The sequence below is a fragment of the Poecilia formosa genome, unplaced genomic scaffold (assembly GCF_000485575.1).
Source record: "Poecilia formosa unplaced genomic scaffold, Poecilia_formosa-5.1.2 Scaffold1, whole genome shotgun sequence".
NCBI lineage: Eukaryota > Metazoa > Chordata > Actinopteri > Cyprinodontiformes > Poeciliidae > Poecilia > Poecilia formosa.
Genome location: NW_006799940.1, coordinates 5,724,712 through 5,749,852, shown reverse-complemented (window position 1 = coordinate 5,749,852; position 25,141 = coordinate 5,724,712). Strand labels below are relative to the sequence as shown.

At 41.3% G+C, this 25,141-nt stretch overlaps 1 protein-coding gene across 5 annotated transcripts; it reads right to left on the bottom strand.

Annotated features, from left to right (window-relative positions):
• Nucleotides 1-232: 232 nt before the first annotated feature.
• tulp4a (TUB like protein 4a) lies at nucleotides 233-24,932 on the bottom strand. Of its 5 annotated transcripts, none has more exons than XM_016669380.1 (15): nucleotides 24,672-24,932; nucleotides 22,954-23,059; nucleotides 21,378-22,397; nucleotides 14,414-14,542; nucleotides 13,846-14,007; nucleotides 12,822-13,002; nucleotides 11,605-11,712; nucleotides 11,300-11,469; nucleotides 8,765-8,989; nucleotides 8,387-8,621; nucleotides 7,814-7,958; nucleotides 7,117-7,288; nucleotides 6,916-7,009; nucleotides 3,501-6,832; nucleotides 233-2,831 (listed from the first exon to the last, which is right to left on the bottom strand). In XM_016669380.1, the coding sequence occupies exons 3-15, from the start codon at nucleotides 21,627-21,629 to the stop codon at nucleotides 2,715-2,717; spliced, it is 5,322 nt and encodes a 1,773-aa protein (XP_016524866.1). In that variant the 5' UTR covers nucleotides 21,630-22,397; nucleotides 22,954-23,059; nucleotides 24,672-24,932; the 3' UTR covers nucleotides 233-2,714. The 5 variants fall into 5 exon arrangements, with proteins under 5 accessions (XP_016524866.1, XP_016524869.1, XP_016524859.1 ...); XM_016669383.1 differs by having other exon boundaries at nucleotides 21,378-22,394; XM_016669373.1 differs by lacking the exon at nucleotides 22,954-23,059.
• Between the last annotated feature and the right edge of the window lie 209 nt (nucleotides 24,933-25,141).

The window sequence follows — 25,141 nt, the reverse complement described above, 5'->3', positions numbered from 1 at the left end:
CATTTAATATGTTTTTTATACAAAGTACCTCAGTCTGTCTGAAACACATCATACTGAAATTAATCAACTTGTAATTTTAAGAAACACAACTTGGTATTTTCTCAAACAATGACAGTTTTATTAAAAAGATGAGTGACATATACAGTTCTAAAATAATTTACATGGCATGCCTTACTATCCATCCACTATGAACGTTCAGTCACCATACTCATCAGACTCTTATTTTTTATTATTTTTCAAGTGTTTTTGTCAGTTAAGTCTACACCTGCAAATACAAAGCACAGATCTTTTCTAAAGAAAAGTCAAATCCTACAATGTCTACAAACAACTCGTCATCGGTTTAAAGTGAATCCCTAACCGAGTCCATAAGTAATGCTGAACATCAACTCAGTGAAGAATGTGTTTGAATGTGTAGAAGCCATGAACACATTTAAATATAATAGATTTAACACTGATGGGATTGGTAGACTGCACAGCTGAACACAAACACACCTCGACTTAACACTTACACTAGTCTACCAACTACATTAAACTGGGCACTTGCTCATTCACATCTTTATTTATTTATTTTTTTCCATCCAAAGCAAACTTCAAATTAGGATGCCTGTTCTCATCACCAACCCCCACAACCTGGGCTACACTCTTTACAGATTTAACACAAAAAAAAAGTTTGGGAAAACTCCACAATATACAGTATGTATAGATATTTTCCTTCTTTCAGGAAATAATCTCATAAATAAAAAAAAAAGTAAATGCACAAACCAGCAATCTTAGATATTGAACTAAAAGAACGGTATCAAAACATGGTTGAAAGCAACAAAAAACCATCATTTTCTCCTACAAAATATTGCACAGCTAACACAAAAAGGGTTTTGTCATGACATGCTTGTTTTTTTTTTTATATATATATTTTTTTGTGTGTTTTTTAATAATAGGGTTTGAAATATCTTCATTTGGTCCATCTTTCTACAACCGATGACCAACATGCATCTTTGAGATCAGGAAAGATCACACTTATTAAAAGTAACAAAATCATCAATTCAATGGTCAAAATAGAGTTGGTTCTTCTCCTTTGGACTGCATCCGTCGTAAAATTGTGAGTAGATATTTTGGCACGAATTAAGAGTTTAGTCCTGCAGCACCTTCACCGTTTTATTAGGCCTAAACGCTTCTGGTGATTTTAGCTGATGTTGTACTTAAACAGAAATTAATGCATATATGTCCTTTGCACTTTATCTCCGCCCACGATCCTTGCTAACACTTAAAACAGCTTTACCCGTCTCTCAGTTTGCACAGTCAGCTTATGAAGTGGAGCTTCATTCTTCAATGTAGTCTTATTAAACTGAGTGACGACGATGATTTAGCTTAACAGTAATTTTACGGTGTTACAGCTTCCCTCCACACCTGAAATTAAACACAGTGAAGCCGAGGTGTAAACTTGTCAGAGTCGCCGAAGTCTCTTTACCACATTTACACCTCCGATTTATTTACATGCCTTCTGAGAAGAATATGAAATGGCATAGGTGAAATATACAAAAATATTTCCTGTACCATGCTTACATGTTTTAGTGTGGTCCTAAAGAGCAAGGACTGCCCCCAAATACGTACTCACTTCACAGAAGTGACAGCAGGTGACATTATCACTTCATGCCAGAGGTTAAGTTGTTCAATTGAGGCCTTGGCGACGTCTTTGGCGCCAGTGTCACCGTATGTAGATATCCAATCACAGGATATGTCAGCCAAAGCTATTCTGTAAACCGCTCCCACCTGAATTCTCCGAGTGTACAGCAATATTTAAATTCAGCCTCCCCAAATAAAGTCGGTAAGAAAAACTGGGATGAAAAAGTATGAGGGTTGTACATCTTCAACAATAACAATATTTTCTTAAAAAATCCGTATCTGGAAAGATAAACAACATGTACATATAAATTATTAAGTGTAGCAGGGTGACAGTTTTTCATCCTTCCAACGCAGATTTGATAAAGACCGATATTTCCTTCCAGAAACAGTGAAAAGTCGTAACTTTTAGTAGTGCTCCTAAATGATGCATATATCAGCCTTAAATCCAGCCGAAACTGACTGAGATAGAAACAACAGGAATGGTATAGAACAAAAACCTCCACTAAGTAACCTCATTTAATAAACTATAAGCAAAAGCAGTTTAATAAAGTAGTAACTGTTTCACTAAAGTTTTGTACAGCAATGGATTTCAGTGCCCAGTAGTACCTGTGCGCTCTGGAAAAAGTAATTTAACCTCCAGAGTGTGGTTTTCAAGTATTACTGCTGCTTGTTTTTATTTTTTATTTTCTTTAACTGCACCGTGACAATCTGTCTCTCTAAGAAAGCCTCTTCTACCCAAAGCAGCATTTATTTGCATGATGATAACCCAAGCTCAGCTCTTTGGCCCTACGTGCTTGGAGGGCGCCACCGAATTCAGAACGGAGCAGATCTAATGGCGTTCAAAAAAAAACAAAAAAAAAAAAAAAAACGCAGTCAACAATGCTTATTGCACCATGTCTAGTGGCAGCATTGCGTAGTGCAGTGTGATTGCATTTCCATCTATTGACCACAGTTGATTTCAGTCTTTTTTTTTTCTCTCCAAAATCCACTGAGTTTATTATAGTGTATGAATCTCCAAAGCAAACAACTGTGCTCCTTCAGCAGGCTGCATTTAAAATCATGGGATGAGTCGGGGTGTGCTGGGAGGGGACGTCTCATTTGAGGCGTTGGGTGACGTTGGCCAAAGCCACTGCGAAAGCCTGAACCGCAGAGAAGGGGTACTGGAAGTCCAGGATGTAGGCATTGCCATCAATCCTACCAAACTGCATCACCTAGGATGTTAAAACACACATTAAGATTTGCACAGACACAAGGAAATAGGAATGCAATATTCTCCAAAAATACTGGATTAACAAAAACAACGGGGTTAACCATATATTGCGCATGTAAATTCAGCCAAATTTCAAAACTATGTTTCTGGGACGAGTTCAGAAGAAAAGGTAACTATACAAAAATGGATGGTACAAAAAGAACCAACCGCCCAAGAGTGGCCTCAGACAGTAGTAGATATTTACAAAATGGAAAACATGACAGTCACAGTCAATTTAAAGACAGACCTATTTTCCAAACACTGGGATAAATGGGAAAAATTTGGTGGAAATAATTTAGAATGCTTATGGAAAATGAATAGCAATAAAGCACATACAAAGGATGCCACTTCATTCTAGTTTGTAATTTAATACCAATAATAATTGACTCAATGTATTGTAATATTGATTTATAGTTTCTGGTGTGCTTCATTTATGTTTTTTACAAACAAAAAACAGATTTCTTTCTTTCCTATTTAAGCCATATTTATAACTCTGCACGTATTTAATTTACCATAAGAAATGTAAATGTTGCGATCTGAAAAAAACAAAAAAACAAAAAAAAAAAACAAAGATCTGCACAGAGAGAACATATCGTCTGAGGTTCTGAAATAAATATTGAACCAAACTCACCTGCCGGCCCTCCAGTTCGATTTGAAAGTTCTTGGCCGACTCTTGCGTGACTCGGCCTCCGAAGTCCAGCTGGTAGACCTGTGTGGCTTCATTCCACAGAGGCTGCTTGTTGGCCATCACGTACACAAACCCTTGGCTGCCCAGTCCTCTGTCTTCCTTCTCATTGGCTTTCCGGCACTTTATTTCATCAAGCTCGCTAGCAGCCCTCAGGTTCCTTTTACTCTTCCAGCCCTTTTTCCCGCTCTGGCACTGATTAAGGAGCTCATCGCCGCTGATGAAAAGCTCCGGCTCGCTTTCTGAACTGTCCTGGAACTCACTGTTGGTTGTGGCCTTACTCAGCTTCTTCGCCTTCATTTGCTGCTCCTTCTGCCCCTTCAGCTTCTTCTTGTCTCTTCCTCCCAGTCGAGGGCTGGAGATCAGCGAGTTGAAATCCCCCAGAGCCCTGCCCTCCTTCTTCGACTTGCTGCCTTCGGCTAACTGAGACACGTTGGCCTCTTCCGCCCGGCCGTCCATCCGCTTGCGGTTCTTCTTGCTGAACTTCTCGGACCGCTGTGGTACAGGGCTCTCAGTCAAAGACAACACCTCCTGGTAAGCGTCCCCTGGCTCTGCCATTGTCTCCTGTAACGCCCCGTGGCTCTGTGGGTCTGCTGCTGGTGGTGGAGGCTGTGGAGGAGGTGGAGGAGGAGGTGAGAGAACATTTTTGTCTGCTGATACGTGGGAGGCTTTGGGTGGTAGTGGCACTGCAGGACTGGGCATAGGCGGACAAGGGTTGTACGTTCCCCACGGTGTGTGAAGGGCGATGGGAGGGATGGGGATTCCAGCACAGGAACTTCCTCCGGGATACAAGGGAGGAAGGGGACAGCAGGCGAGGTTTGCTATGTTTGGAGAGTAACCCGGCGACAAGACAAGGGTCGCGTCCTGCTGTGAGAGGGCCACGGGTGCCACAACTTCCTTAGGGGAGGCGCAGGGGCGCGGCGACCCTGGGATGGGTTGGAGCTGAGCTCCGGCATAGGCTGCTGCTGGGGGGTACTGCAGAGAGATTTGGTAGCCTGTAGCTGTAGCTGCTGCTGCTGCTGCTGCAGCCTGGAATGATGCAGCGCCAGGGCTGGTGGGAGACTTTGGAGAAAGAACAAAAGGCAGTCTGGTAACATCCAAGTGCTGAGTCGGGCTGAGAATGAGGGGCGGAGGCTTGTGCGCTCCAGGGGGGGCATTTGCTGTCCTCTCTTGAGGTATCCACACCTCCTCTGTGCCAGTCGGGTCCCACTGGTAGGGAGGTGGGCGTTTGATGACAAGCCCTGATGCATCATTTCCTGCAATTACCAAATGCCTCAGCGACTGGTTGAGTGTTTCATCCTCAGTAAAAGCTGAGTTAACATACTCAGCCCGGTCTCTGTTCCCTCCTGCTCCCGCTGCACTCCCGGACCCCTCCAGTGAGCTCATCAGGCTGTATGAGGACTGGGAGGCCAGAGCAGCGGCGCTGCTGGAGTGAACTATCACTGTGCTGTGTGGAGCGCCGTTCCCTGGAGGGAAATCTTGCCTGATAATCGTTCCCCCTGCTATCCCATTAGCGCTCCCTGGAGCACTACTGCCAACACTTGATCCACTGCTGCACTGGCTGCACGTGTATAAGGCTGTTGGCACCCTCTGCTGGAAGGAGGGCGCTAGTGGACTGTTTTTAGCCTTCGGAGGAAGCGGTCGTGGCGGTTCCAGCATCTGGGAGACTTTAAGCGCGGCCTCTCGGCTGTTCCTCCTGAGGGTGGCGTGGATCAAGCTGCTGTCGAGTCGCTGGTTCGGATTCCTCCCGGCGGCTCCGCTCTGATTGGCCGAATCGGGGTAAGGGGGTGGGTCTCCGCTTGGTATGGAGTAGCGGGGTGCGGTGAGTCTGTTGAGTGTAGCAGAGGTGTAGGGCAGCTGGATTTTCTTGTCAGCTGCAGACGACGATGAAGAGGAAGTGACCCTGAGCGTGGCAGAGTTGCCAGGTCCCTGGAGCGTGTACACATTCTGGTTGCAGACGAGGCGTGTTCGAGGGCGACACACTTCTTCCACGTTCCCGCTGCTGTCAAACGTCGTTATCCTCTCGTAGCCCAGAGGCGTGGGGTACTGTAGTTGCTGCTGACCTGGAGGATAAAGTTTGAAGTCACCCTTCTTCACGCAGAGCTCGCTAGGGGGAGGAGTTCCACTAGCGCCCCCTTCTGTTCCAGACGAGGAGCTGGAAGCTGCGTTGGACGTCGACGGTGAAGCAGCAGCAGCTGCAGCAGCAGCAGCAGCAACTGCCGCGGCCACGGTCCCGGGGTAAGGAGGCGGCGGGTTCATTTTGCTGAGCTCCAAAGGAGCGCTGAACACCACTGTATCGGCGTCAGCTAGCTGTGGCGTTGACCGAGTGGTTTTGATCTTCAGCAGGTGTTCGTGCTCCCCGCCTGCCGTTCTGTCAACAACTAACTCGGCCGGCTGGTGGGGGATTTGTATTTGCAGGGCCCCCGGCTGCAGCTGGTGCAGGGCCGTTCCCGAAGGTTGCCCCGGTGACAGGGACGGAGCAGGGATCTGGATCTGAAGCTGCTGCTGAAGATGGTGCTGCTGAGACTGCAGCTGGTGATGCATCTGCTGCTGTTGCTGTAACTGCATTTGTTGATGCTGCTGCATCTGTATGTGTTGCTGAAGCTGCTGCTGCAGCTGCTGTTGAATGTGCTGCTGCTGCTGCTGCTGCAGCTGCTGTTGAATGTGCTGCTGCTGCTGCTGTAGATGATGCTGCTGCTGGAGTATTTGCTGCTGCTGCTGTTGTTGGTGGTGGTGCTGGATTTGTTGATGTTGTAGAAGCTGCTGCTGCTGCTGACTCTGTTGTTGTTGTTGTTGCGAAGGATGATGGGTCGGCGGTGGTCCAACCATTAGCCGACCTACGTCCAGCCCCCCAAAAATGACCTGACCCGGACTGGAATACCTGGTGGGCACGGTGTACTGAGCCGACAATATGGCGTCCTGGCTTTGGTCCGAACTGCTAGCCGATGCTCCGGAAGGAGCTGCTGTCGTATTACTAAGGACATCAAGCTGAACGTTCTGATTGGCTAGCAGAGACTGGACCAGGCCGATGCTTTGGGCAGGGGACATGGCCTGGGCAGGGCTGTGGATGGGGGCGATGGGGATGTTTACAGTACAGGGGGGGTTGTCGTCAGTGCTTCCAGCAGGGCCCGAGACAGGAAGGTCGTCCTCGTCCTCACTGAAGACATTGGGGCTGAAAACGGGCAGGTTGATGTATTCCATGGAGATTTTGCGCACCTCAGGCAGGTAGATGGTCATTTGTCTGGGCTGCAGATGGAGGAGGCTGGTCTTATAGATAACTAAGAAAGAAACAAAAAGAGTGAAATGAGAAAAGAAAGAACGCTGATAATACCAGTTCATTGAGAGGCTGTGGATGAGTTACCTGCACCGAGATTGGTAGGTAAAAATGCGGCCAGTCCCACTATCTTAAACTTTGTTCCCCAAATATTGGATGTGACCTGAGCGAGGTAATTTTGCTGTAAAACATAAAAAAAAAATTATGAAAAGAAACCAAATATGGTGACATGAACCAAAACGAGCTCCCTTAGTGAGCCCTGCAACATTTACACGATCTTCTAGTTACCTGATTGATGTCCTCCAGAGGGAATTCTCTCCGTGAGAGACTCGGTGAACCAATCGAGGGTTTTCTTATGGGTAACCGTGGCGACCTAGAGATTTCTTGTGTTGCTCGGGACAGCTTGGGTGATTTTCTGGGGTCAATATTTATCCTGTTGGTAAAGGGACAAACTAAGTCTCTACAGAGAAGGTAGCAAATAAAAAAAGAAGGTTTAGGCATGCAAGAAAAACAAAAAACAGAGACATTCCACTAAAATGTTTTCATCACGTAATTAATAATTTCACTTGAGCTTTTACAAATTTATTACATTACAGCCATAAACTTCAATGTATTTTACTGGGATTTTAAAATCTTATCCCAAGCTTCAAAAACCAAAATGATCAATAGGTTGGACAAAAACTCAAGTTGTGGAGTGGAAAACTAAAAACATTTGACTAAAAAATTGTGTGCACAGAAATTCAAATAATCTTTCAGAAAATAGAAAGAAAAAGAATTAAAGTAAGGACATTCTATTTTTCCCCCCTACTTAAGATTTACTAAATACTAAAAAAAATATTTTTCTATTCCACTGCAGACTTTTTGAGGCTTTATAAGACAACTCTGACAAAATGTTAGAAAAATAATCTAACCACCTCTTTGTAGGTTTTGGTCTGATGAATATTATTTTGCAAAACCATTCACGTGAAGTCTCTTATTGAGTTACCTGGGAAGTTTAGGAGATTTGCTTCCTCTGGATATCTTTGGAGATTTCTTGCCAACCCAGTCGTCGTTGAGCTCAATATCACTGGAGTCTGAGCAGTTACAGCTGTCTATCATGGCTGATATCAGACTGTTGCTGTATATCTCATCTGACGAAACAAAAGATGAGAAGTCACAGTTTATTAAATGTGCAGCTCTCAAAACGCAAATAAAAAGTTCAATCAATGAGTATGTTGATGCTGCTTCTGGCAGTAAAGAGACAATTAAACATAAAATTGTTGTTGGTTAAAAAGTCATGGAGAGTTTTTTTTTTTTTTCCAACCATAAAAAGCTTTTTAAAATTTAAAAAATAAAACATTTACTAATATTCTACTCAAACGATTTTTATTTTTATTATTTTCTTCAATGTTTCTCCATTTAAAAAAAAATCTTTTTTATGAATACGAGTCCAATCCCAATAAATCGCTTTATTATTAAATTTGTAAAACTTCTAGAGGATGCTAGAAATCTTTCTGTTCTTTACGTATTTCCTATGAGTTCTTTAAAGTTACTGAACCAAGAAGAAATGCAGGCCCACCTGTTTTTCCATCCGTTTTGGGGTCCATAATGACAAACTCGGGGCGCAGCTTACTTATCCGTCGACCCTTCAGGATGGGCACCAGACCACCCAAGTACTCCAGGTACAGCGTGTAGCACGGCCCGCCCACCTCCGGGTTATCCTCCGTGCGCTTCATGGTGCAGTGCAGTCGCTCGTTCCCGGATGTCGGGTAGCTCACAAAGTCCCGCATGTTGTTGGGATCTGGGATGGGCGGCTGGAAACACAAAGTTTGTCATGCAACAATTGTTACCACACTTGGTTTTGTTTAGTTCATCAATATTAGACTATCAGTTCCATTTAGTTTCAGCCTTTTACTACTCTCCCACTGAGCTAATTGGATCCTCCGCCGCGTGTTACCTTGATGGTGGGGGCGAAAGCAGCAGTGACGTATGTACAGAGCCGGGAAGGCATGGTGAGCTTGGCGACATCTTTCTCCTCCTTCACGGCTGTGGCGATGACCTGCTGGCAGAGAAGCTGTAGCGCAGCAACCCGGTGATCCACTCGAACTGCATAGAGCGCCGGGCCTGACGCCAAGAACAGACGCGAGTCTCTGTGACCCCAACAGAGCGTAGTGATGGGGCGCTGCAGTGTGAAGGAGAAGAAGGGGACAAAGTTCAGCCTCCTTCTAGCTAACTCCGTTTATTGGTCTAGTTGTAGCTCAGGCACATTTGAACAAAACATGGCAATAATTTAATTTTACCCATTTCAAATAGATAATGGTTTGGGAAAAGCTGAGTCAGCAGTGTCAGATTGATGATTTCCAGCAATGAAAGCATTAAACCACCATTTTCTGCACTGTATTCTCATTGCAAACATACAGAGAAAGTAAAGACATTTTCTTCTTTAAAAAAAAAAAGAAAAAAAAAAAGAAGCAGAAATACAAAAAAGTAAAAAAGAAAGTCTGGCTGCTCTCCACTTATAACCAGGGCAGTACTTTTTTTTTTAGGTACTTGTTATTAGACGTTCATGGCAAGCTCTAAACTAAATTCAGCATCATAGTGTTTGGGTTTGAAGTTTGGAAAATTTCACAATACTGAGTCTAACCCTAACCCTTCTCAAATTTCTCAAAATTGTGTTTATGTTAGAATAAGGTAGAATCAGTAATATTACAGACAGATTTTCTTAGAATTTAACTTTGCTACCAGCAAACTTAGCTTTACCTCTGCTTATTCAGGCAAAAATGACACTGAATTCCACAGGATGCTGTAGCCTCTCTCTGTTGCATACAGGAAGCTAGAAACAGTGGTAGTGGTAAGCCAGTTATCGATTTGAAAACGAAAATATACTAGTGCAACAGTCTGCATGTAAACATTGGTGCCAAAAACTATAAAGTGAAGTCAGAGTGAGAGGTGGGGTCAGAGGTTTACATCCTGTTATAAATCTCCGTATTCCTAGACAAAGACCAGCCAATAGGAATATCTATACAAATACTGTCACTATAATGACTTGTGTGGTGAGAAGGTGGCTGTACCAAGTGGTTTTTCATGTCAAGTGAAAAAGAGTGCTTATTTATCTGCTGCACTTCAGATGTTCAATATAGTAAAAGTTTCCATCAAATAAAATACCAAGATATTTATGAAAATCCACAAATCCAATATTGTAAATGTATGTAAATACTATGGAGGTTTTCTTTTTGTGTGTCTTTCCAGTGTTTAGTCACGGTCGGCTGCATTATGTCAACCTGCAAACCCCAGGGCTATTGTGTATTTAAAACACTTAAGAACCAAAGAGATGTTTCTGGCCCATGTTATTAATGTAATCTAGAGGAAGCTTTGAGCCTAATACACAGCTCTGAGGGACACCTTTGCTGACATTCACTTAACAGAAAGGAATGCCTTGTGTCCACTGAGTGGGTTGGTATGCTATTTTATGGTCCTGGTTTTACGATAGAAACAGACCAATGCTGTAGCTCTCAGTGGAAATGAGGCAGAAGACCACCAAGTTAAAAACTGCTTCTGACCAGAAAGATGAAGGAAAATAAGATTGAAGACATCTCAACTCGGCTTCTGATCTGGTATTTTTATCTTTTTATTATTATCTTTTTATTCATTTATTATTCTATTATTCTATTCATTAAAGTTACTTTGCGACTAAAGTGATTATCAAAGACCAAGGGGTGGAATGATCTGGTATTTTGTATTTTTATCTTTTTATTATCTTTTATGTTCTTTGATAATCATTCATTTATTATTCTATTATTCATTTTTTGATAAAACTGCTCAGGGTATTGTTCTTTATAATTTGATCTTTCTTTGTTTGATAAAACTTATTCTGCTCAGGGTTATTGTGCAAATTGATCATGCTGCAAGCTCATGCGGATCACGTGAACAGGGCGTGCTTAGCTCTGGATGACTTGGGTTGGGCTCTGATTGGTCCGCTGGTTCACGCTCTCAGCCCATGATTGGCTCATGGTCAGAGAGCGGCTACCTCTGATTGGATGGCTCGACTGCAAGGATGGAAATGGCCATTCCCCCTTTGCACGCAGACATCCCTTTGTTTAAGAGATAAAATACGAAAAAGCCCGCGGTTTGAGTCAGAGTCTGCTGTGGATCGCGTTCGAATGCCCAGCTACGTTGATGCTGCTGCTTGTCTCTAGGCCGAAGGCTCTCCGGTTTTCACGAGGTAAGCGCTGACAACTTGAATGAATCGAGCATCACGAGTTTAGTCATAGAGTGTTTTGTACTGTATTCTGTGGGGAATAAATCGAGCATATTTGTTCTAGCAGTAACAGTGTTTGATGCATGTTATTTTGCTGTAATCTGTGGGGAAATAAATCGAGCACATTTAATTCCAGCAGAAACAGCGTTTGGTTTCGTTATTGCCGCCGATCTCCTTCGACCCTGATTTAAAATTCCATAAAACAGCTTCCATGTCTCAGCTCCAAGTCCTCACCTGTGCTGGTGTGTCTAGTGTGTAGATGTGATCCCCTCTAACATTGTAGAACTTGACAATGGCGTTCTTGGTGGGTGGAGAACATGGAGCGTCGGAGGACAGGAGGACTGTTCTCTCCATCCCTGCCACTGCCAAAAGGTCGCCCTGAGAGCACCACTGGACTACAACATCTGTAGCACAGGGGGAACGAAAATAAGCATTCGATCTTTTAACATGACCTTAAATCGTTAAGACATTGAAGTGTGTGACAACAAGAGATGGTAAGATAGGGAAGCAGTAATCTAACTCCTGGGAGACCCACACACCTTTCAAACCGCTTCGGATCAGTGTGGGTGAGAGGTCATCGTAACTATTCATCAGGCTGATGTCTCCAGAGGTGAAGCTGACCGTCAGCAGTGGTTTCTGACTGTGCACTGAGAGGACATAAAGGACAACAATGGTCTGTTAGGAAAGAGGCGAGACATTTTTTAAAGCATGCTTATGGTGCTTAATACTGCAAGAACTGCTGATGTTACGGAGAAAAAAGACAAAAATCACTCAACTAGACAGAAAATGCACCTTTAAATGAAATTTAGCTCAGTATTAATGGCTTATTGAAATACTGTATGACAAAGACTTTTTGCAAAGAAAAGATTGATGAGGAACGGCGTCTCGGTCCGGTTGTCAACTTGAGAGATAATTTCTATGTGAGCCAATCAATTTCTACTGAACGGTTTAATTAGTGAGTTAGAGCACAGCCAGCCTTTCTGATGAGGTAAGCACTTCTCAGCTTAACCACTTGGCCTGTGGTGAAGGGAGGAGAAGAACAAATGGCAAAGTGGGAGGAAGACAGGCCAAGAACAAAACAACATTGGCAACTGGGAGTAATTAGGGTGAAGATAAAAGGAGACAACAAAACGGGCACCAATTAAAATAAACTTATTTCTTGCTGTAATACTTCATGAAAGCTTATAAAGAGTGATTTTTTTCTTATTTTTATCTGTAAGTGAATATTTGTCTTATTTCTCTGACTTCAGTAAACAGTATAAGCTAAAAAGAAAATGCTAAAGTCTGACTGCCGGTTTTAACCCAAAGTTAAAACAATGAGACAAAGGGAATTTTGGTGTCCAGTTTTTAGGAGGTGACTTTAATTATGCATTCAATATGGCTGTCGAATAAAATATTTAATCGCATGAGTGTCTTTAGTTATTCCATGATCAAGCACAGATGTTTCCCAATACTTCTTATGCACCTTAACAGAATATTTTCAAAAGCATTACGGTATAATTTCTCATGTCTTTTTTAATTCTGCATTTTTCATTGTTCATCTTTTTCATTTGTTCAAAGAAATTAACTGTCGTTTCAGAAGTCAAAAATTGCATGTAAAATTATGCTTTCTTAGGTTTTTCTTTGTCTGTGACAGTGAAATAATTCCAGGGGTGCATCCCGTTTCTCTCCCTCAAACAAGTTAGGGTTGAAGATGAGCAGCTTCAGTACAGTCATGGTTCAGTTTGCTGTCCAGGTAAAAGTTTGAGAAGAATACCTTTGGGTGGAGTGTAATCATCGGAGTCCGTGTCACTCTCACTACTGTCCTCCACCAGGAAGCTGGGGTAGTTCCATGACATGCCAACAATGCCATCGGACTCATGGAGGAGAATATGGGCCAACATACGCCCGTGGCAGTCCATGACTATGACCTGTCCATCTGCTGTGCCGAACAACACCTGAGGAGAGAACAACCACAACTACTTTTAAGAAAATTAAAGAAAAAAAAGGAAGGAGTAAGAGGAGAGAGAGGGGACAGACCTAAATGAAACCAAGTAAAAGATAACTTTTATATGCTGCACAGAAACAAAGTTATAGGACAAACACAAAGTTGGTTAAAGTCAGCCAACACAAACATGTTTGAAAAGAACCAAATTTGCTGCCATTTAAAAATAATTTCTCATCTGTCTGGATACCAAAAGCAAAAACGCAGTCTGGCAAATAAAAGTCAACATTTCAACATCTATCCACTGGGATGGCATAGTGCAGAGTTGAAATATTAAATCTTTCGAGTTTCAGTCTTCTGTTGGTGCCCTAGAGCTCAAGTACACTTAGGTAATGCAACAGGATGATGGCCTTAATATCACCTCTGACTAACCGATGAAACATCTGGAATGGCCTAGTGAAAGACTACAAATTTGATTGAGAGGCAATTGCATAACCTTAAACAGGCCATTTATAATTATAAACCTCATATGTGGCTTAATGAACAGTTTTTTGTAAAGAAAAGTGGACCAAAATCCCTTCACAGTGATGTTAAAACTCATTCAATCTCCACAGAAGCAAATTCCCTTTCAAGTGTGAAAAACAGATTTTTCATCATTTCTAAAATTCAATATCAAAGGCACTAGAAAAAAGGTGATCAATGGATTTTCAAAAGGGCAATTAAAAGATAAACAAGTCCCACAAGGTTAAAAGGAATAAGAAGGATCAGATAAAAAAAAATAAATAAATAAAAAAATCAGCTTGAACAGATCAAGACAGAAAATGTAGTTGACTCGTCTGTTAGGCGTGTGACTTACCTGCTGGTCATCAGGAGTCCAGATTCCACAGGTAATCTGACTTTCCAAGTTTATCTCAGAAGACCAGTGTCTCTGTCCGCTGACAGAGCCCACCAGGACAAAGCCGTCACGGTACGAGATGAGAGCCTGCGTTCCATCATGCGACCAGGTGAAGTCACTCACCTACAGGGATCATTATGTAGTAATATAAATTGTAAAATGTTGCTATTGAAGAAAAAGCAAAAAAAAAAAAAAAGAACAATAAACTGAGTTTGTAGAGAGTTTCTCTGTTACAGCTGTTTTGTTAGAAAGTGATGCCAGTTTCTGTGTTTAATATGCTACCAAATATTCATCTTTTGATTGATTGATTTTTTTTATGGTGTATTATCAGACCTACTTGGAGTGCTCAATCCAAGTTCATCTCAAAAGTTGTTTTGCAATTTTAGCAACTGCGATTTATTTTTAGCCTTTTTGCTAAAGGCTATAACTGCCTGTGTCTGTTATACTGACACAGGCAGAGGGCACTTCAGAAACCTTCTCATCTCCTGTTAATTTATCTGTTCCTCTACACATCGGTCACGATCCTAACCTGAGCTCCACGGTCGTTGACGAGCTCCACGGACCAGCGGCCCTCGTACTGAATCCATACAAAAATCCCTCCGTCTGTGTCACATGTGGCCAGTTTCTGGAAAGGCTCATTCCACCGCACCAATACCACCTATAAAACAAAGAAAAGCAGCTCAAGTTAAAACAGACGACAGAGTTGTTTTGATATGGAAATGATTTTCCTTTGTGACAGAGCTTTGTGTAGATAAATGAACAACAAAGCTGCTATGATCAAAACACTGACGGATGAAAAATTTGCTCCAAATAAGCATCAGTTGAAGCCTAAAAAAAGCTAAAAAGTCATATTGATTTTCACACCATTTAATGATCTAAATTTAGCTTCATGTTAGACGGAAATAGAAAAAGTAGGTTAACCTCATTTGGAGAAAGTCACGAAGGAGCTGCTAACATCCTACATATTACAGACAATATGACTTCATACATTTCTGACCATATTCTGCTTAGAAACAAAGTAATGCTGTAGCACATAAAGTCCGGCATCAGCAACTCAAACGTGAACGGGTTTGCGTTTTCCCTCCGAGGGATTGCACATGTGTTGTCATAGCCCTCAGGTGTGAGAAGCAGAGGAGGAAGGCATTAAACGCAGCACAAACTGTTAACGACCAGCTTCTCTGACGTCGTCATCGGTCCGACTACATTGCTCTGTGCTCTCCCGGTCTCTCTCTGGTCTTGTGCACGGTGACTCAGCCGATTCCCAAGGCAGTAATCCTAAGAAAAGAGCAGCTCTGCTTTCACCGAGCAGAGCACGTGGGCTTTGCACGCTCAAATACACAACACAGGCCAAGGTTTTAGTTCGGCTTAGGCACTCAGATAAGTGTCACTCCGACAGACCAGTCAATGAAAGTTGGAAAAAGAAAAAAAAAGAAAATAAATCAATACAGAGTCCATCCTTAAACTGGGAATCAAGATGCCAAAAAGAGTAACTAAAAATGTAAACAGGAATACCCCTTTGGGAAACCAAAGAATATTTCATAAGATCAATTTATGACAATTTTATTATTTTCTGCGATAATCATCTAATGAGAGTAATAAGGAAACTGCGCGTGAAAATTTGCTTTTTACTCATTTTAAACGTATGATGACAAAAAAAAAAAAATCGAAGTTATACATTTCTCAATACCAAGAATGGTTTATTAAAATAATTTATATTGTGATTTAAAGGTTATAACTAAACACATTTAGGCTATAATGAAACTTTGAGTTTTGTGAATTCCTCTAGTAAAAACAAATAGCAGCTAAAAAAAAAAAATAAATAAAAAAAATCAATCAAGTGCTATTTTTTATTATTGGGCGCGATGAATATGATGGTACTGGGAAGCTATAGTGTAGGTTCTGGATCAATTACGGTTTTAACATTAATACCAATCAAGTCATAGAATTACCAAGGAAGTGGACATTTTACTTGGCGTACAAATTCAGATTGAACCTTCATATTACACATGTATCATAGTCGGAATGTTCTACCATCTTTCTCATATTTATGAGTACTAAAAGCGAGAGAGAGAAAAATAAATAAATGAACCCAATTTTCACACATTTCGTACATCACGTGTACTTGCACTTCCGCAGAGGCGACAATAAACTGTGAATTGATGTAAATTTAGCTCGGAGTGGAGATTAGTGTAAGATGGTGAGGGGATCCCACCTGAGCACCTCGCTGTGACGCAACGATCAGGGAGATCAGACGTCACATGGCGACAGGCATGAGAAAGCACTCGACACCAAAGAGACGGAGAGAATACAGTCACGTGCAAACACACAACCTCCTGCAGATGCATGACGAAGACTTGTTATTAAGCACGATTGTGTGTTTTATGGTCGAACAGAGAGGAATTGTTTTCAACAGGCGATGTAACACAACATGCAGCAAAGTGAGCACCAGCCCTTCAACCATTAAGAAACCCAAGAAACTAAAAACGATTGGAGCTCTTAAGACAGTTGCCAACATCTCCGCTGATCATTTTCACTGTGGTCCTACTGCTTAAGCTACAAAAATAAAAAGATGAGTTCAAGACAGTTTCTTTTTATTCTACGACTTCAAAATTCAGTTTTATCAAATAACATTCCCAATAAAAACAGATACATTTCTAAGAAGTAAATACAAATATTGCCCGCTGATATTTCACTTTTGAAAGTCACAGCTAAATGTGAATGTCCGCTTCCCGTCCTCGGTTGTTGCCCTTCCGACCCTGCTTTGACAAGATTTCAAGTCAGACACAAAACTCAATTAAAGAAAAGCACTGCGCTGTGCTGATTCAAAGGCAAGGAAGTCTGAATGAGCAAAGCCGCGTGGAATGATTTGCGATGCCACAGAGCGGTAACAGGACGGGACTTTCAGGGAGGGGAGGTACAACCTGAGATGTTTATGACTCTGCCTTGTATGTAATAAAACCCGATTTAATAGCGAGTTGCATAGCTGCTTCTGTGGGTATATATTAGCAGTGCGGAGGCCACGCCATCTCTGTTGGCAACTCTGGAGGAAGAGCAGAGAACCTGGGGTTGCAGCTGAGCCCCAGGAGTTATGCAACATGTTCTCTCCCAGGATGGATTACCACAGCACAGACATCTGAACTAAGCACATTTGGCGAGACCATTTTAATGCAATTAAGGGGTCAAGAAGGATTCAAGTCTGTACAGGATGTCTAGAGTCAAGTGGTCCGAGAGGTCGGAGAGGGTAGTGTGTGTGAAATGACACGAGTTGGTGAAGAATTAGAAAATTTGCAAAGTAATAGGATAAACTACATGTTGGCTGCATTGATAAAAATCGAAAATATATACCTTCACATACATAGGATATTTCAGTTCCAGTGTTAAGTGTTCTTTACAAAATGTATGTTTATTTGTCTTCGAGAGGGACGAACTTGCATTATCGATATATTTCTTGACATTGGTCACAAAACAACACTGTCATTAATCCTGGTGGTGTACAACAAATGTTTAATCCCTCTTTCCTGTCAATTTACAAGAAGCGTACATTGTGGATTCACCTCTGCAAAATGTACCGATTCATTCTTAAGAAATTATTAGAAGCAAGTATTTTAATCCGCACTGGGTTGCTTTGTGAAAGAAAACAACATTTATGATCTCAATTAAAACTTCAGCATTCGGAGAAGAATGGAAAGAAATCTAAACCCAAACAGTTGCACTAATAATGTGCGATCAAACTAAAGTCACAACGTGGATTAATATCTAGGCCACCCGAGGCAAAGCTGCACAGCGAGACAAATCAAAAACAGTACAGTGGTAAACATTACTTTATGCCCTGAGGTCACAGGTCTCTGTTGGATTATCTTAGGGACCTAAGATACTTATCTCTCTTTGTCAGAGAGAAAACTCTGGATCGGACCTTCAGGGACTCCTGCCTCTGGGTAAGAAGCCACCAAGAAGTCTCTTGTGAATGGTTTCAAAATGGCTTCTTACTCTTAGAACATCTGAGAGCTTCTTGTTTGCTCTTCTCTGCATTCTGACTGGAGCTAAATGATGGATAAGACACCCTTTATACAGAGAGGAGGTAGCGCATTCAGACTCCTGAAAACAGAAATAAAATCTTGAAAATCAATCCTTTAACACATCAGGCAGCTTCTGTAAAAGGTTGGTGTTTTGCGATTATACTTCGTCCAACGTGTTTTTTTTTGTTTTTTGTTTTTTTCTTTTTTACACCAAGCAGACAATGAAGAGATTGCTGATTTTTATCAAAATGCAAGAAATATCAGCATAAATACCTTTCTAAATCTCTGGAAGAGCGATAGTCATTCACCAAAATAAATGCAGCTGTCTGACTGAAAAAAGCCTAAGTGTGAAACTTCCACCCATGAGAAAAAGATAGTTTTTAATTCCCTTTATCTACTGGCTTTAAATCATAACTAAAGGTCACATTATGAGCCAATTCATTCTGACACAGCTCTATATGAATGGTCATAGAACAAAACACGACCATCCACACATCACGCTCACTCTTTAACTCGGCCCTGTGACAGCCTCAACATGGATCCTGCACTGTTGAGACGTTTAATACAGTTTCTAAAAATAATGAAAACTTAGTTGAGAGCTTGAAACTTTGACTTTCTTTCATCTTAGAAACAAACTTCTTCTTCTTCTTCTTCTTTGTTTCTTAGAAACAAACTGCAGGTTAAACGTCAACTGGGTTAAAAGAGCAAAGGGGTTAGTAGTGCATTTCTCTGTTGATATTTCTTGAGAAACATGATTTGAGCTAATTTAGGACACAAGTCATAGTCAATGATGAAGCTGACACCAAAAGGATAAGACTCAGAGAAAGAGGATAAACACATTTCTTGGTGAAGCTCTTTTTAAAAACTGCAAAGGAGAAGTTCAGTCTTAAAACGCATTCCGACACAAGATTGGGATTTTTTTATTATGCCAGGACCCTTAAATAAAAACAGAAATGAAAAAAAAAAAATAACAATCACACTGCTGAGGAAAAATATCTGTCAAATGTGACAGATTTCATTAGGCTGTTTGACAGGATTCTACGTTTCTAAAAGCATTTATAGCTTTATACAAAGGTAGGGTATTTACGGCTTTCGTCTTAATGTTTCTGGGACGAGAAAAGATGAACAGGAATTTTTCTCCGAGTCAATTTAAAAATCTAACCAATTTGTCTCGGTGGAGTTTATCGTCAGGTATATGAAATAAAATGCAGACAAACAAGCATTTAATTAATTGCAAGTCGGTTGCAATTAAACGCCTCTTCTGACGAATACTATGATCGTTTTATGCACCATTGTGTACACGTCGGTCAAATTTAGCATAAACAAATGAAAAAGAAAAAAAAAAAAAAAGACTTGCATTTGCTCTCCGACACACTAATTACAGAAAAACAACAGAAGGGACATTTCAGCCGAAGTGAATAAGTGTTTGGACCGAGTCCAAGTGGGCAGAGCTAAATGACATTTTTGCTCTGGCTCAGTCCCTCCGTGTTGGGATCCATCCACTCTCCCCTCAGCTGCCTTATGGAATGCTGACACAGCACCATGCTCCATCTGACCAGCAGCTCCACCCACAGAACGCAAAGCTGCAACCTGTGTGCGGTCTCATCGGTGCCAGCTCCGTTGTATGCTGACGGCAACTATCAGTCCCCCCACACACACACACACACACACACACACACACAGCAACTATTAGACTCAGGATTTAGTCATTTCATGTTTCTGATTTAGCGCTGCGGCCTCATTTGCACTGGTAGTGGGAAGCTTTTCGAGAGCTTAACCACGCTGAGACTCGAGAGCAACAACAGAGACTGGAGCGCTGCAATGTTGTGACTGGGAGCAGCAGGGAGATCTGATGTAAGACTGTCAAAGCATGAGTCAGGGAGAAGTCTTGCCTCTAACCACAACCCAAAAAAATAAATACATCTATTAAATGATTCCACCCCCACAAACTCCCACTGGTTGTGCCTTTATAAAATCTAGTGCTCCAATTAAACTAAACAAAGGTAGATACTTCTGTGTTGGAAAACAGAATGACATCATCCACCTTAGAAGGAAAGGAATCAACAGGACACTTTATCTTTTGTTTTTTTAAAGATTTATAAAGTATAAATAAAAGCTCCAAATATATTCTTTATGTTTTTGTCAAATGGAAGAAGTGTACATTTGGTGATCTCATGTTGAATTCTCACTCCGACTTCAGAGAAAAACTGAATGCAACACATAGTAAGTCCATGTAACTTTGAAAATCAGAGGGACCTTGGCAGACACCAAGAAGGCTGAACACAGCTTACAGGAAAAAATAAAAAAGTTCCTATTTTATCCTTTTGTGCTTTAAACCTCCATCTGTCATGAAACATATTGGATTAGAAAATGTTTACAGGCAGTGGAGAAAACCTCAACCCTACATGGGCTCGATTTACCAAGTGGAAAATACAGAGAGCTAAACGTTCTAACTGCTGACATTTAACGTGACTTAAGATGCCAACTCAGTAATAATAGAAAATGTAACAGAATCCGCATGCATCAGCAGGTCAGAGCTTCAAATACAAAAAAAAAAATTTAAATTGAGAACTGCAATATTTCTACTCCATTAATTCAACAGCAAGATAGAAATCTATGCACTACCTGAAATCTATAATAGACAGAAGAATGGGGATATATGTAACCAAGATGAAATGTGTCTCTTTAAATCCCAGCGGGCAATCAGTAAAGCTTTTTCCTGACATATAAAAAGTAGGATTTTTTTTTTTTTTTAAGTTTTGCTTGGCATCTAAACTGAGCCTAGTTCAAGAAACTTGGGTCCAGTTTAAAACCAAGGAGCCAATGGATCTAGAGTAAAAGAAAATACAAATTATATAAAATGGGCTTCTGCGACAGACTGGCGACCTGTCCAGGATGTACCCCGCCTCTCGCCCGGAACGTTAGCTGGAGATAGGCACCAGCACCCCTCCCGACCCCACTGAGGGACAAGGGTGTTCAGAAAATGGATGGATGGATGGATAAAATGGGCTTTATTTATTTTTAAATGACATGTCAGTAAACGCAAAAACAAAAATGATCACTCTGTTTGACAAAAACCCAAATTGTAATATGGTAAACCGAAAATAAAAATCATAATTTGAATATAAATCAATGTGAAACACCTTTCATGCTCCAGAAAAGCTGATTTTTATCTTTGGAAGGTTAGAAGAAGACACAATGTCAAAAAAAGAAAGAAAATTAACCTTTTTTCCCCCACACAATTTTAATTTTTCCATACATATGCAGACTTGATAAAGCAAAAAAAAAATAAATAAATAAATAAATAAATAAAAAAATTCTGAAAACTTCAATAGCTGCAGTTCCACTAACTCGGATATTATACCCAAAATTGCTCAGCTGGACTGTGATTTTAACATAGATAAATTAGATAGATATTAAATAAGCAGTTTATAGCTAAAAAATAAATGAATAAAAAAATCATTCCTCCTCAATTACCTCACTGTTGTGTCCTCTGAGGTTGAAGTTGACTCTCTGCGGTGTGGCCCGGTCCCGTCTGCAGTGGCTGGACGTGAACGTGACCCCGACGACCCCCCGGCTGTTCCCGGTAGCGAGCCAGCCCTCCTCGTAGTACCGCTTCCTGCACACCGGCTTCTCCTTCTCGCTCTTGGGCACTCGGCCCTTCCAGGACAGACACAGGATGTTGGAGTCGCTACAGAGCACCGGGCCATGCTCCACGGAAGCAAACATCCCTGCGGCTCTCAGAACCCCCTCAATAAAAAAAACAAAAAAACAAAAACGACTACACAGAGAGAGGGGAGAGGTTCTTCGTCCGGGTTTGGGTGGTGTTACGACTGCCTCTCTTCCTGTGAGGTTAATGGTTTTGTATAGGATCTGCGTGAGCAACTACGGTGCATAGTACTTATGCTTTCCTTTGGCTATCTGCGACAGTGAGTAAAGGTGATCAATCAAAACTTCCCCGAAACTAAGAAACAGGATCAGAAAACTGTGGACGTTAGCATTGCTGAATTAACTGTGTCACTTAGCCAAGTGGGTTGCAAAAAAAAAAAATCAAAAAAATCAAAAGGCACTCAAGTCATTGTGATGTTTTTGAACAGCCTGGCTGATGCAGTTTCAAGGACAAGGCAACAAAAGCCAGCGATGTGAAAATAAAAAAGAAGAAATACTTAGACATTTAATGTAGCAAAAGCCACGCCTCTCATGTCAGCAGCAGAGCAAAAAGAGACATCAAAAACGAGCTGCATCTTCCACACCCAAAAACAAGCATGTTCAACCAGGCGGCGCCTCCAGTTGGTCCGAGTGACGTTTTTCTTCAAACGGGTCTGGTTTCGACGTTCATGGTCCTCCTCGTTTGTCCCCGAGTGCGCGTGCGAGAGGAGGAGAAGGGTCTCCTCCTCTATCAGCTGTCAGCCCGCAGGGGAGCAGCTTCTCCCGGGAACCTCATCACGTCAGCCTGTCTGCTTCTTTAAGCTGCCTCGGGGACTCTGGAGAGGGCTGCTGGGCGACACAGAGCAACAAATGTCATCACGCAGAAATGATCAGATGAAACAAAAACAAAACCCAGCCCACGTAAAAAGGCGGTGAAATCCCTCACCTGCCGCCCATAGCCACCGACTGAAATATTCATGTGCCCACCGAAAATAGTTCAAGCACTCTGCTGCTCAGCGGAAGCATGTTTAATTAGAGACTTATCTATTTTAGAAAAACAATTCATCATTTAAGCTTCTGTTTTATTTCAATATAATGCTATAATAAGGTTTCCTCTTGCAGGAAGACTTCTAATAGAAGTAGTCCATTTTATTTAACGGCCATTTGATTGTAGGAACCCTCCAGCATCCTCAACTCTTCTGGTAGCAGGTTTAAAAGTGAAAAAGAAAAAAAAAAGCCAGAACTAAAACATACAGCAAGGCCTCCATTTTCTATTCTTGTCCATCCTGAAAACTATGCACTAGTATGAACATTTGGGCTAAAGTAGTATTGCTATCCAATATTAATCCTGCTGTTATGGCCAATAACCAATATTCTGTATATTTTCCTACATACCACCACCTACACTGCTTCTCTGCTTCAGTTTAACACTCCCACAGTCCTACGGTGCATCACTTTCACTTTGACATGACCAAACAAATACCACATGGCCAACCCTCCCTGTTCTCCTCCTGAAACACAAACAAAAACAAGACAGAAATAAACGTAGGTTGTTTGTATCAACCTGGTTTTACTTACTGGACTGATACGATAAATAAAAAAAAAGTAGAGAATATATTTTCTTTTGTGTTGCGAGTACTTGAGAGAAAACAAAAAACATTAAATCAGTCAAAATCAATGGAAGATGGTTGTGTTTTTTTTTTTTTCATGACTGGAAAGTGTGTTGAACAGTAATTTTAACTTCTTTTGCCACATAATTTAAGAGTGTATTCTGTTTGGTTGTTTCTCAGAAGAATCAGGAGTGGAAAAGCACAGATTTTTTTTTCCAGGCTGATGCCAATTTATCGTTAAGGTTTGATGTCGCAATTGCTGGGTTTTCTTTTCTTCTGAAGCTTACACGACAAAACATAGTTTTAAAAATGTGTGCAACAGATTGATTTGTTTTTCTTATTATTATGGAATTACAAGATTATCCTAATTTATGCATCTTTTTGTTGATGCTCTATACGCCAAAATTTTAGGAGTCGTCGTCAGCTTGATGCAATTGATGAATTGGAAAGCGTGCCTTTGACATGCTGATCACAAATAAAGAGCCAATCGATGGAAAACTGGTGTACCTCTGATAATTTTAATTTTATTGTATTGATCCGTTTCTTAATTGTGTCTTTTATTTTGTTTAATTTTATTTCACAATTTTTACTTTCAATCTTCATCAGATTTTTCAGTATTTTGCCTATTGAACAGAGGGAAAACGGTGTTGATTTTTTTTTTTTGACTGACTGGTGTAGCTAAAAAAAGAGGAGAGTTGTTTTTATTTTTCTAAAGCAGCTTGAGCTGCATGAAGTTGCAAAAAGGATTCAACACAAATAAGGCTTGATTGATTAACTTGCATAAAAGCAGTCTGGGTAAAAAAACACAGGGACAAAAACTGGGTCTTAACATTTGAAGACGTTTTTTGTCGCTCACTGACAATAAAACGACACCCTCCTAGTTGACTGAAATCGAAATACATGTAAAATCAATTCAATACACGAGAGTTCGTTATAACAACAGTTTTACATTAACAAATTGCAGTGTAATAATATTAATAGATGCTGGTCAAACTGTTTCTTGCACAATAGAAAAAGACACAATGACACGCAATAATACATTTAATTAAACTAACTTTTTTTTTTGTTTATTAGATGATTCAAAAACAGCCTTTAACTGCCTGCTAACAACAGCTAGCCAACAGTTGGATGTTGGATGTTGGGGGTCGAGCTGCTGGCTCCAAAAACCAAAACATCTCAGCAGATTATCAAGAATACAGCTACCAAAGTATGGAGTGTCGGAGGGTAACAAAAGAAAACAACCAGTGAACGCTGGGCTGGCTAGCCGAACAGCTAGCCGAAGCCGAACCCGAAGCCCCATTTTCAGCGGAGACTTTAACCGTCCATCCGCCGTTGGCACTGTCGCTAACACGGCTACGGCTAACAGAACCGTTTACTCTAGTGTTTATTCAATATTTAAAGACAGCTTTGGAATACAACGACAGATAATTGGTGTAGTGAACAAAGAGTGAGAATAAACCCAGCCCCGCCGTGAACAAAGCCACAGAAGCACCAGTGGGCGAGGGGAGCTTACCTTGGCTCGGTGTGTTGCTGTTGCTGCTGCTCCTGCTGCTGCCGCCGCTTCCTCCGCCTGCAGCCTCAGAGCTACTGTACACTGGCAGGGCCCCTACAGCTGGGACACGTGACGGACACGTGACCCAAGCCGACTGAATTATTTATACCAACAACGGTAGCGGTTTAACTTTGATCTTTCGCCACGTGTGGATAAAAATACAAGCTCTTTATTGTCAGAGGAGACACGCTTCATTTGTTGTCACTGCTTCGCTTGACTATTCCAGAAACAGCGTCCGCAGCCTGCCTGACTGATATGGAAAACAGGCAATGAACTGGAAGAAGAGGGTCAAACTAAATAAAACTGATACAAATAATTTGCATCGTTTACTAATTACTATTACCAGCTCATGCTGCAACTATTATTCGAATTATCATGAATACAAACAGATGGATACACAATCAGCTCAATGAACTTCTTCAATAAAGATC